General features: G+C 36.1%; 1 protein-coding gene across 5 annotated transcripts in view; it reads left to right on the top strand.

Annotated features, from left to right (window-relative positions):
• LOC113064422 (protein Shroom3-like) overlaps positions 1 to 12,569 on the top strand; it is a 51,565-nt gene that overhangs the window by 22,699 nt on the left and 16,297 nt on the right. For 4 of the 5 annotated variants that reach the window (XM_026235255.1, XM_026235254.1, XM_026235257.1 and 1 more), the window contains 2 exons: positions 5,365 to 5,442; positions 12,142 to 12,276. In XM_026235255.1, the coding sequence (XP_026091040.1) occupies positions 5,365 to 5,442; positions 12,142 to 12,276 (213 nt within the window). Of the gene's footprint in view, positions 1 to 5,364; positions 5,443 to 8,954; positions 9,426 to 12,141; positions 12,277 to 12,569 lie in introns of those variants that run through there. The other variant, XM_026235256.1, reaches the window with a different exon arrangement.

The following is a 12,569-nucleotide window of genomic DNA, read 5'->3' as shown; positions in this document are numbered from 1 at the left end:
TTTGTTTTAATTTAATGAATCCATATTCAATTTCTTAGTAAATAACTAAGATACTCTACAGTAATTCTGCAGTTTATTTAAATGTAATATAATTATAGATCTATTAATAAAAGCTTATTTTCTATTCCTATTCTTATAAATGGTCAATGAATCCAGATTGCATCATTTCTGAAAACTTAAGTAGTTGACCCTGCATATTAATCGTATGCTATGCATGCTCTTATGTGCATCTGTAAAGATATTTGTAGAGTGACGAATAGCTAATGGTGAAATTGCTGTCATACCTAGAATAACCCGGATTTATCAACATAAGAATGATAAAAAAAAAATTTAAATTCGTATGAATGTTTTGTAAATCCATTGTAAAAGAATAACCCAATTGTTTTAACACCATTATTAATGAATGAGAACCAATGTAAGCGAGTTCATGCAGTTCAATAATCGCCACCACAAAAGAAGTTTATTGTATTTTTATGCATTTGATAGGTTATTCTGACACGGTTTTGCATAATTCTGAATATATTAATTGTTTTTATCAGCTAAAAAGAAATGCTGAATTTTCGCCTTTGTATTGTTTTGGAAGAGGCTGTATCGTTTTATATGACAATAAATAAAACCTAATCAGCACTAATATTATACTCCTAGATGCACCAATACCAGCCTTATTAAGGGCAAAAGGAGGCTTGTTAAACGCCTCGTAGCCTTTTCTGTCAATCTTTTTTCTTCAAAATGAATTTTTTGTGGTCTTTGTTCCTCTCCGGCATTCGTTCTCTTGGCTGTTAATAGCATTCCTGCAGTGGGTCAAGCTGGTTTAGCTTTAAACTCTTTCACAGAATCTCTAAATGCAGGTGAAGGGTGTGTTCAAGAAGTATGGCATGTTTTAAAGGGAATGTCCTCTTGTTTTGCAGAACTCGTTTTCCAGATTGGAAGTGTATGAAGGTTCTTAGGTGGTTAAACAAATCCTTAAAAATATTAAAGCCTGAACTTCACATAAAAATTCCATTGTATATATTTGCAAGGTGTTCGAGGAGAAATATCTGCAGAACAAAACTTTTGCCAATTGCAGTTGTATTTAAAAAAAGCATTGTATTTTGTCTCCGTTTACCATGTTTAAATTTGTTCTGCATGGATTTCCCTCAAAAACAATAGATGAAATGTGGGAAAAATCGTCTGAAGTTTCATCCGAGCATCCGTTTATTATTGCGCGGCTGATTGATGTTGTGGTTGGGTGCGATTCACTCGAGACACATGTAAACAAGAGAAGAGGTCAGATCAGTCAGGAAAGGGTCAAGCGTGTGGGTGGCATGGAATATTTACACACACACACACACACACACACACACACACAGGATGATGACAACAACAGCAGCATGGAGTTTGTGTCTACACAAAGTATAAGACTTTTGCAGACGCAATGCTCATAGAGCAATGTGACCCTGTGATTTATAAAGGACTTTTGTTATTTAGACAGATTTTTTAAATGTGAGGGTGATGCTGTGCAGTTGTTGCTAAGGTTCATTGTTTTTAGCACAATGCTATGCAGTTGTTATGGTGGTTGCTACACTCTGAGAAAAAATAAAAAGGTACAAAAGCTGGGGTGATACTACCGAAAAGGGTGCACCTTTGTACCTTATTACCCCTAAAGAGTGCATATAAGCACCTTAAAAGTACATATTAGTTTCTAAAGTGTAGATATCAGCACCTAAATTCATTTTAGTACCTTTTGGAAAAGGTACCGCCCCAATGACAACTTTTGTACCTTTTTTCTCTGGTCCTTCAATCAAAGTATTTAGTGTTTTAAGTATTTAGTGTTTTAAATCAAATGTAAAAATGTATATGTTTTATGGGTGTTTAGCTTGAGTTAGTAAGATTTTTTAAAAACATTTTGGAAAGTTTCTTCTGCTCACCAAGGCTGCATTTATATATTCTTAAATACAGTAATATTTTGTAATATTATTTGCATTTTAAATAACTATTTTCTATTTGAAAATATTGTAAAATGTAATTTATTCCTGTGATGTAAACTGAATTTTCAGCATCATTACTCGAGTCTTCAGTGTCACATGTTCCTTCAGAAATCATTTAAATATACTGATATACTGCTGAAGAAACATTTATTTTTTATTATCAATGTTGATAAGAGTTGTGCTGCTTAATATTCTTGTGGAAAATGTTTTACAGGATTAAAGAGCATTTGTAACATTATAAATGTCACTTTTGATCAGTTTAATGCATCATGGTTGAATAATGGTATTCTTTTATTTTCTAAAAAAACTTACTGACCCCTAATTTTAGAAGGCTAGTGTATCTGCAAGCAGCATTTGGGGTTTGAGGCTTACAGGAAGTTGCATGCTGCTCACATCTCTATGGTGACCGCGAGGTCCTCCGGGGGGCAGGTATGCGAGGAATGCTGGGGGCATTTGAGCAGAAGAGTTCAGAGATGCACACGCTGGCTTTAAAATCATGGATCGTTAATGTGCCGATCAGAGATGATAAATCAAGATTCCCTGCTCCTATAAACGTCCCTACATTTCACAGGCCACTTAAAGTGATTAATTGAGGAAAAATTAGAAGATGGTCTCCTCTGAAGCAGCATAGAGTAGATACATACCTATAGCAGTCGGGCCGATCACACCCTTCTAAAGAAAGAGTGATAAATCAAGCTTTAAAAGAGAAAGAACATTTGAAAGTGTGGTATGCAGCAAGCTGTTCACTTTTAAAGGGATAGTCCTTAAAAAAATCTTTCCCACGCTTATGATCCGTTAAAGGAGTAATTTAGCAAAACGTACAAGCTGCTTATTTTCACACAGTATTATCTCCTTTAAAGGGACAGTCAACCCAAAAATGAAAATAATCAAACAGTGGAAGTCAGTGGGAACCGAAATTTTGGTCGCATTGTCCTTTTAAGTAAAAGTTTGTGTTAAGTTTGTTTGAAAAGTCTTTGTGTTGTCTTTTATTAGCGGTGTGTGAGAGCTTTTCAAAAGCCTTTTCTAAAGAGCGTGATGTCACCTTTCCTAACTATAGGAATGCTGTGTCAACATTACAAGTGTTTCTCAGTGCGGTTGGAGGACCGTTGAGCTGCTGTTTTGCTGGCTAAGCTCTTGCAGTCGCAGTTTGTGCAGTAGATACACGCAAGCATATGCTCTGAAAGCACTTGTCACCAGAAAAACTTTGTCATATATTTTTCCTTCTACAAGAAATAAGCATGAAATTTATGAAAAAGTTTTTTTTTATCAATTCTTTTATTCAGCAAGGATGTATTAAATAAATCATAAGTGACAGAAAAGACAATTATAATGTTGTGAAAGGTAAAGTAAGGTCATTTATATATAAAGCACAATTAAAAACAACAGGTAGTTGACCAATGTGCTGTACAATTTGAGAACATACAAAAACAAATGTGCAAAACATTTACACAATAATATACAATATTACAGATATCTAGCTACTCTCATAAAACAAATAATAAACTTACTCACCTATTTGATTTAGACAGGAAAGCCAGAGAAAAAAGATTAGTTTTTAAGAAAGATTTAAAAGATACCACTGTGGAGGCAGTTCTAATATGCGAAGGCAGACTATTCCAGAGTTTCGGTGCCAACACAGAAAAAGAACAATCACACCAAAGTTTGCGTCTAGATCTTGGGACAATTAACATTTTCTGGTCAGAGGACCTAAGTGATCTTGATGGAGAGTATATCTGCAATAGATCTGAGAGATAAGGTGGTGCCAGACCATTTAGAGATTAAAAAACAAACAACAAAATCTTAAAATCAATTCTATAGCGGATAGGCAACTAATGTTAAGAAAACAAAATCGGCTCCACTTCAGAGATCCTGTCAGCAAACTAGCTGCGGCATTTTGAACAATTTGCAAACGTCTCATTGTCGACTGATTAATTCCTGCATACAATGCATTACAATAGTCTACAGTGAAATTATATTTTGTGTTTTTGAAAAATAGCACCAATTGGAAGCATATATAATGAAAATAAAATGGGTCCAAAGATGGACCCTTGAGGTATCCCACATTTAAGAGGGGCAGACGAAGATGTAAAAAGTAACACCAAAACTGCTGCCTTTCCAGAATCTACAGTCAATAAAACATCAAGAACTTTTAAAAGTGCAGATTCTGTACTGTGATGTTTCCTAAAGCCAGACTGAAATTCTTCAAAAAGCTAATTTTCATGAAAGATATTAATTTCATCTAAATAGTTTTTTCACTTGCTAAAAATTTCACAAGAATATTTAGCAGCACAACATTAAACTGGTTTCAAGGTTTTTTATTTTAAATGGTTCTTGGTTTTCAAATCAGTGTATTATTATATGCATATAGTTATAAATAAACAACACACACACACAGATACATGCATATATATCTTTTTTTTTAATTGCATGCATCAGAGACTTGGCTTTATTTTATCCTGTCCTTTAAGTTAATAGAAAATATTCTGTATACCTCCATGTGGTGCATGGACCTCCTTTGTCAAATACGTCCATAACACCACAGCATTTGAACAAATCCTGAAGTCAATCCCAAGAGTCCACGTAATAGACTCACGAGAACGTGAAACCTAGAGTCCGTCCTCTCTGCAGCTAACATTGATTCTGCAAAAATGCATGATCTAAAGACAAACAGACGTGTGTCATTTACACAGTAACCAATGCACTCACACTGGGATATGCAAAATTACATATTTTTGCAACCAGCTAATCAAGCTCTGTTTAATTGGGCCAGTTTAGTCATGTCCATCACAAGCATTTCTTAGAAGGCATTCACATATGATGCAGGCGTCTCGACACACTTGTTGTAGACCTGTTTTTAACTCAATGAGATCATAGTTGTGATGAGGTCATCTCTGAGCAAGTTCTTACAGTTTTTATGAAGTGAAGTGAAGTGACATTCAGCCAAGTATGGTGACCCATACTCAGAATTTGTGCTCTGCATTTAACCCATCCGAAATGCACACACACAGAGCAGTGAACACACACACACTGTGAGCACACACCCGGAGCAGTGGGCAGCCATTTATGCTGCGGCGCCCGGGGAGCAGTTGGAGGTTCGATGCCTTGCTCAAGGGCACCTAAGTCGTGGTATTGAAGGTGGAGAGAGAGCTGTTCATGCACTACCCCCACCCACAATTCCGTCCGGCCCGAGACTAGAACCCACAACCCTTCGATTGGGAGTCCAACCCTCTAACCATTAGGCCACGACTTCACTTAATTATTAAGTGGTCTGACAAAACAGAGCAGAAAGTTTAGATTAGTTACAGAAATTTAATCATGCATCAGGAGATGAGTGCTTCAACCGTCTGTAATTTCTAAAGAGTACACGTCTAACTTAAATGTCTGTTTGTGTTTGTAGAGAGTGTTGTCCAGGTCCTCTCAGTCCTTCCAGAGACAGCAGATGCAGCGGAGGAGTCAAACTACGCATCAGAAACAGGTGTGCATCTTTCTGTTTGCTCACGTCTGCTCGCTTCAGCAGAAGAGTTGAAGTATTATTGAGATACTATTATAGTTCTATTAATAGTTAGATTTCTTTTTTTTTTTACTTCAATTAAAAATAATAAATAATAGTTTTATTTTTAAGTATTTAAGTATTAAGAAATATTTTTATTTCAGTTTTAGTATTTATTTTTTTTCTCAGCTGAAGTTTATTTTATTTCAATTAACACAAATGCTTTATAGTGTTAGTTTTAGTTTTCTAGAATATCCCTGATCTGCACACATGAGGTTTTTCATTAGAGGAAACCGAATCTTGCTTTTAATTTTGAAACAGGACATTAATCTGTCCCTAACAGGAAGTGGATTTGGGTTTATGGTTTCCAGTCGGTCGCGTCAGGGGTGACTCTCGGTGCATCCCGTCTCTGTTTTCTTTAAATCCATTAGTATCGAGTTGTTAATGGGGTTTTTAAGGAGATTTTTGAAGAACTGCAAGATTATGCTGTTGTCTTACATGACAAAATGAACTTTTTTTCTAGTTTGTGTCTGTTTCTCTTCTTCTCGTTTTGTGTGTAAATAAAAATGGAGTACTGTGTACATAAGCTGTAAATAGCGTAACGGCCCAATCTCACAATTTTTTTTGAACAAGGCTTTAATGGAAAGGTCGCGCAGTTCAGTCTGGACATGATGACAGGCTAAAAGACAGACTTGCATTAAAACAGCTATTATTATGTCTATTTTTCATATAAGCATAATTCCCTTTTTCTTTTTTTTATACTGTCGTTCAAAAGCTTAGGGTCTGGAAGAGTGTTATTATATAAGGATGCATTAAATTGATCAAATAAAGACAAATTTTTACGAATTTTGAAGAAGATTTCTATTTGACATAAATGCGGTTCATCAAAGAATCCAGTTTCCACTGAAAATTAAGCAATTGTTTTAATAATTGATAATGATAAGAAATATCTCTTTAGCAGCAAATCATCACATTAGAATGATTTCTAAAGATCATGTGACACTAAAGACTGGAATAATGATGCTGAAAATACAGCTGCACATCACAGGATCAAATTACATTTTACAATGAATTCAAACAGAAAAGAGCTATTTTGAATTGTAATAATATTTCACAATATTACTGATTTGACTGTTTTTGATCAAATAAATGCAGCCTTGGTGAGTAAAAGAGACGTCTTTCAAAAACAAACAACCCCCCCATAATGAATTTTTGAACAGTAGTGTATTTGTGAACATTTAATCATAATATACAGTTTTATATACGATATACTGTAATTTCAAATACATAAATGAGAATTGCATTGGTCCGACAGATGGCGCGGTGAGACAAACTGACAGTTATCATGCTCAGTTTTACCACCCTTCTCATCTAAACACAGATAATGAATGTGACTTGATTTTGTCCGTGTTTCGTCACCATCCTCAAACCCAGCAGATTTGTGAGATTATCTGTTTTCAATGTTTAATTTGGATGCTCCACTCTCGCCTGTGCTCTGAATATGTGGTCATGGATGTCATAACGCTACAAAAAGACTGAAATAAACATTTCTGCATTTAGATGGCCAGTTCCTGCAGCTATTGAAGTTTTGATTAGAGTTTCATAGAAACTGAGTGACTCGACAATTTTGAGATAAACTTTGGTGTGTAAAACAAAAAAACAATGAATAGAGACTGAAGCAAGACAACAGTGTTATAGGCCCACCCAACACTCAAGAGCAGTTATTTCCATCTGTGTACGTGTTATTGTACTCATACATTTAGGTATTCACAGAATGATTACAGGAAGTGAGTCTAAAGTGCCTGGGGATGAAGATTCAAAACTCTGGCATCTTAAATTCTCTCCCAGCTTTCTCTTTCACTTGCTTGGAAGAATCTTCTTTAGGATGTTAATAACGTCTAGTTCACTCGCAGTTGATCTGTCAATTGTGTTTTGCTCCGTGTGCCTGGATTGTGAACATTCCAATGTTATTTGCACACTCAGAGGTAGGATTTCCCATAATCCCACAGTAACATGCATTAATAACATAACCCGTCTCCCCCTGGATAGCCTCAGTCCGATGAAGGTTATAAGGTTGCATCCCAATTTTGCTTTAATCATAAGAAACCAGTGGTGCCCAGGGGGTTAAATAATATTTGTTATATAATTAAGCCTTGTTTTCCAAATTAATATATGTTAATCTCAGTTGTGTGCACAGGTGATCTGAAATGAGGAGGCAAAGTTTGTTCTTTCTTTCTTTCTTTCTTTCTTTGTGCTCTGCATTTAACCCATTCATGTGAACTTATTTTGATTTTGAATTTGGAAGTTTTTTTTTATTATAGCATGAAGCTCAAAAATTTTTGTTTGATTTCCCTGAAAATAAAACTTAATTTCTTTTATTTACCTTAAATTCTCTTTGTTTTTAAGGATGTTTAGATATTTTTACTTTTGATCTTTCTGTTCATCAAAGCATATTTGAATGTTTTATGAATGATCGTGTGACACTAAAAATTCAGCTTTGCCATCAAAATTAAACATAAAAAATGTAACTCTCTAAATTGTAATATTTCACAATATTACTGTATTTTAAATCAAATAAATCAGACTTTGTGAGCACAGGAAACTTATTTAGAAAATAACTACAATATAAACACTGGTGTATAAATCCTGTTATATAATGAAATGACATACTTTCCCATCACCACTGAGGTTCATTAAGTATGCAAATTGTGATGTAACCTGCGGCCTCTTCATTTACCCTATATCACACAACTATATCTATCTATTTCCAACAGACACTTTTTCAGACAGACAGTATTTAGCGAGCATCTCCATTCTCCTCTCGAAGCCCACCGTTCCCGCCTACTCCAATTCTCCAATTTCAGCTTCCTCTCAGATCAAACAGATTAGCATAGTTGACGAGCCGCGTTCCCAGGGATCAGATAAGGTTTCTGCAGTGGGACACACCCTTTGCAGTCTGGCCTAGCCAGGGAGGCGACGAGAAGGCCCGAGAGAGACGGTTTTGGGGTTTTTTTGTGAGTCAGACCCTTTGGATGTCCTAAGGGTCAGGTTACCATTAGATCACGACGTGAAGCATCTCTTCTGGGAACGTTGGGATGCCACGGAAATCTGCAGTTATTGTACTCAGGTGTCGTTAGCTTGTGATGTATTTGTGGAAGAAGCCTCAGGTCCTTCTGAGGATAAATATGTCACCACATCACTCATGTCCTTTGGCCTTATTCTACAGACAGGTGAAGACACCTGTGCTATTACACCTGCCCATGTTCCCTGGAGACCCAGAGACGGCTGTCAGCGACACATGAAAGCAAACCTGAGACACACCCAAACTTCAGCCTTCCTGTTCACATAATGCCCTCTGGGCACGGATAGGCTTGTTGACTCGTCTGGGATCACGTGGATGCTCATGATGATGAAGAGGGAGAAAAAGAAAGGAAACCGAGGAAGATGCACACAAAGGCCAGTCTTTGCTTGATGATATGAACGCATGCTATTATGTGTTCCCATTTGCTCCCGGCTGTCTGTGTGTTGCGTTATTTTACGATTTATCCCAGTTTTTAAAATCCAACTCCTCCTTTACAACTCTAATATCGAATCTCCTGAAGGAAGCTTTTCCTCCCTATCTTCGTTTTTGAAATCTGTTTGTCCAGCGCTGGCAAGGGCAGGATGTTTATTCTAGTTCTTATCGTGACTTTTTAATGATATTTAATTGCATGTTTTGATGATCTTTGCGTCGTCAAACTGCACCCCCACCAACCCTTCCAGCCACCTCGCATTTTATTCTCAGTTTATCAGAAGACGGCTAAAGACGCCATGGAGCTGCTCGGGGCATTTTACCGTAAAAAGCTGCGGAGGAAGCAGAAATCGAACCTGGGAAGGTCGGATGGAGCGCTTTGCAAGGCGCCGTCGGAGACCAGCATCAACGGTCTGGCCACGGGTCTGATCTCTAAAGTGCTGAGACTGACTGCAAGGTAACTGCTGAGAGCTTGGTAAGGGAGGATAGCAAGGGAACGAGGGGATGCAGGTCAGGTAGTGCTTTCACTAGAATGCTACTAGGTTTGAGAAAGGGTTTGGCCTGCTTTGTGTTCATCACTTGCCTTTATAAACTTTTATAAATCTTCTAAATCTATAATGTTAAAGGAAATGAAAATTTCGTCATGATTAATTCACCCCAAACTCGTAGGGCTTGCTTTCTAATGTGGAATATAAAAAATAGATATTTTGGAAAATGCAGTGTTGCATGGCACGGAATAGGATTTAATTTTTAATTCTAATTAAATTCCAAATTCTAATTCTAGAAGTCATTTAACAGTCGCTTTAAAAGCAGTGATTTAGTAGATTTTGAGTTTAATTTTTAGTAATTATGTCCGTCAGTCATTTGTAATAGTGTTTTATTATATATTTATAATTGGGTATAATTTACTTTTAGTTCAGGTTTATTTATTTTTTGTTTTTGTGATTCAACGTTAAAAAAATTCAGTTCATTACGAATATTTCTAACTAATTTTATTTATTTTTATTTTATTTATTTACTTTTCCATTATTTAAATTATATTATTTAACTTTACAAAAATGTTTTAATAATTTATTTTTAATTTAACAATAATCACCATGTCTCAAAGTATTTCATATTACAACATTTGAATAACTTCTTGTCGATCAGGTCATCCAGTGCATGAATCTGAATATGATATGATTAATCATTACAGCAACTATTTAAAAAATGCAACCTAGTCATCCTCCCTAGAGAAAATATCTGCGTTCCTGTGAATCTACTTCTAGATCAGTGTTTCCTGTTTGCATGAAAGTTTCTGATCTAACTGCAGTTTGAAGCATCCTAAGGTGGTCAGACGTGTTTTCTGTTCTCTGCTCAACATTGAGTTCACATGTTTTACTTCCAGGAGTCATTATGACAGATCTGGTCCAAATCTAGCCTGGTGAGAAGGAGCGGCCCTTTGGAAGAGGGCGTGTTAAAGTCACTTCCATAGCAACATGCAATAAAAGTCAGATGTTTTGGAGATGCGGTGTCTGATCTGTCTCCGTAGAGCAGGGTCAAAATTCAAGGGAGTGGGTTGTTAGGGAAACAATCTGTGTGTGATCAGTCTGAATCATGAAGGTGCAGCTTTCTGGAGGACATTACAGTGCCTCAATAAAAAAAAATATATATATATATATATATTTCTTTATTTTATAAGACTGTTTCTTATTCTGTTTAATATTTTGTTTTGTTGTTGTTGTTGCTGTTTTCATAATGATATATAATTTATATAATCACAAAGTGTTTGGAAAAATTTTGCAGCATAGCAAACCTGGGGCTTTAAAACATTTTAAGAGTACAGCTCTTCAAACAAAGACATACTATTCTTTTGATTTTACAGTGGTATATTACAGTAATATTTCTTATTTTATATTACTATTATAGTCATGTTAATCTATAAATCACAAAATGTTTGGCCTAATTGTGAGCCCTATAAACAAGCACAGCAAACCCAGAGCTTTAAAAAAAAAATACATTTTAAGCATTAGGATCCTAAAACAAAGAATAACTATATTTTTGTGATATTTATTGTAAAATGTTCATTTAATAAAAATAAATTATTATTTAATGTTATATTTTAAAGTCTTAATGTTTTTTTTAATTGCATTTAAGCATTTAAAGCATTTCAAATCGCAATCCAAATTTTATTTAAAAAAGTGATTTTTCTCCAAATCGTGCTAGACACTTTCCCACTGCTTGCACTACAATACCCATGCCCTAGAACTTTAAAGCTTCACTTCAGTCAGCAGACGTGTTGGGCACAAGCTGGCAAGTGTGTGTGTGTGTGTGTGTGCTCTTGTTTTTGTGACATATCAGGACACAACTCTGTATAATGACATGGGTTATGACACAGGTATTACAAGGAGAGGGTGACTTATGAGGACATAACCCATTTCAAAATGCTTATAAATCATACAGAATGAGTTTTTTTGAGAAAGTAAAAATGCACAAAGTTTCCTGTGAGGGTTAGGGGTAGGTGTAGGGTTGGTGAAGGGCAATAGAACATACACTTTGTACAGTATAAAAACCATTACACCTAAGGGATAAACCCACTTTCCACAAAAACAAACGTGTGTGTGTGTGTGTGTGTGTTTGAATGTCTGGAGCAGCAGTAGGTACAGACAGTCTGCTGATCATTATATGAAGAACATTCATTATGTTCCACGCTGTTTGAAACCAAAAATGTTTTTGTTTTGGACAGTGCCCGACATTCTTGCCGTGTTTCGAAAACACACTACAGCACCCTGTGCCAAGAAAAAAGAAATGGGAATATACATCCAGCTTCCCATAATTGTATATCTCATTCTTAGGAATAAATATTTATGATGTATAAATATATAAATGCTCAATCTGTCAGTGAGTACATTTGGAAGTATTTATTTACTGATATTTACAGATTGAGATGCTGGTTATAAGGCAGTGCAACATTCTTCAGGGATGTTTTGATCCTCAGTGGCCTTGACCACACAAGACAATGCATGATGTGTTTACATTAAACTACTTTGACTTCTCACTAAACTATTCCTGAGTTTGATTTTGTTTTTTGTGAAAGTATAGTCACAGTTTTTGTGTTTAACTCTGTGTATGAGGTGTTTCTCTGCAAAAGAAAGGCATAGATTTTTATGTTCCTTTAAATCTCTCTTTCCCAGACGGAGTGAGCCTGGATCTCGCCCTCATTCCTGGCATTCTACGAAGCTGGGTGACGTCCCTCAGGACTCAGAAAGCATGATGCAAGTCACCCAGGGTGGTGTGGGAGCCCCCTGGCACCAGAGCTACCACTCCAGGTCAGTGCATCTGCAGTCTAGTGCCTTTGTTTAAGAGCAAACAGTATAACACTGTCTTTCTTCAGACATTTTTTCTCTATATTTCACAAGGCTAGCATGTGAGATTTGATCGTGACTGAGATACAATCGTGAAGATGACAGTTTTTACAGTTCCCAGCAATGCAACTGAAGGATTAGCCAAGTCAGCTAATCAACAATCCACTAACAATGACGACATTCATTCAGAGAGAGAGAATGTTATGTGTCCTTAGTTTGGGTTGCAGCACCTGATTTGACTTCATGAGGTATTTCCT

Source organism: Carassius auratus, chromosome 46, assembly GCF_003368295.1.
Source record: "Carassius auratus strain Wakin chromosome 46, ASM336829v1, whole genome shotgun sequence".
NCBI lineage: Eukaryota > Metazoa > Chordata > Actinopteri > Cypriniformes > Cyprinidae > Carassius > Carassius auratus.
Note: the sequence above shows the minus strand (reverse complement) of the source record. Positions and strands in the feature narration are given on the sequence as shown.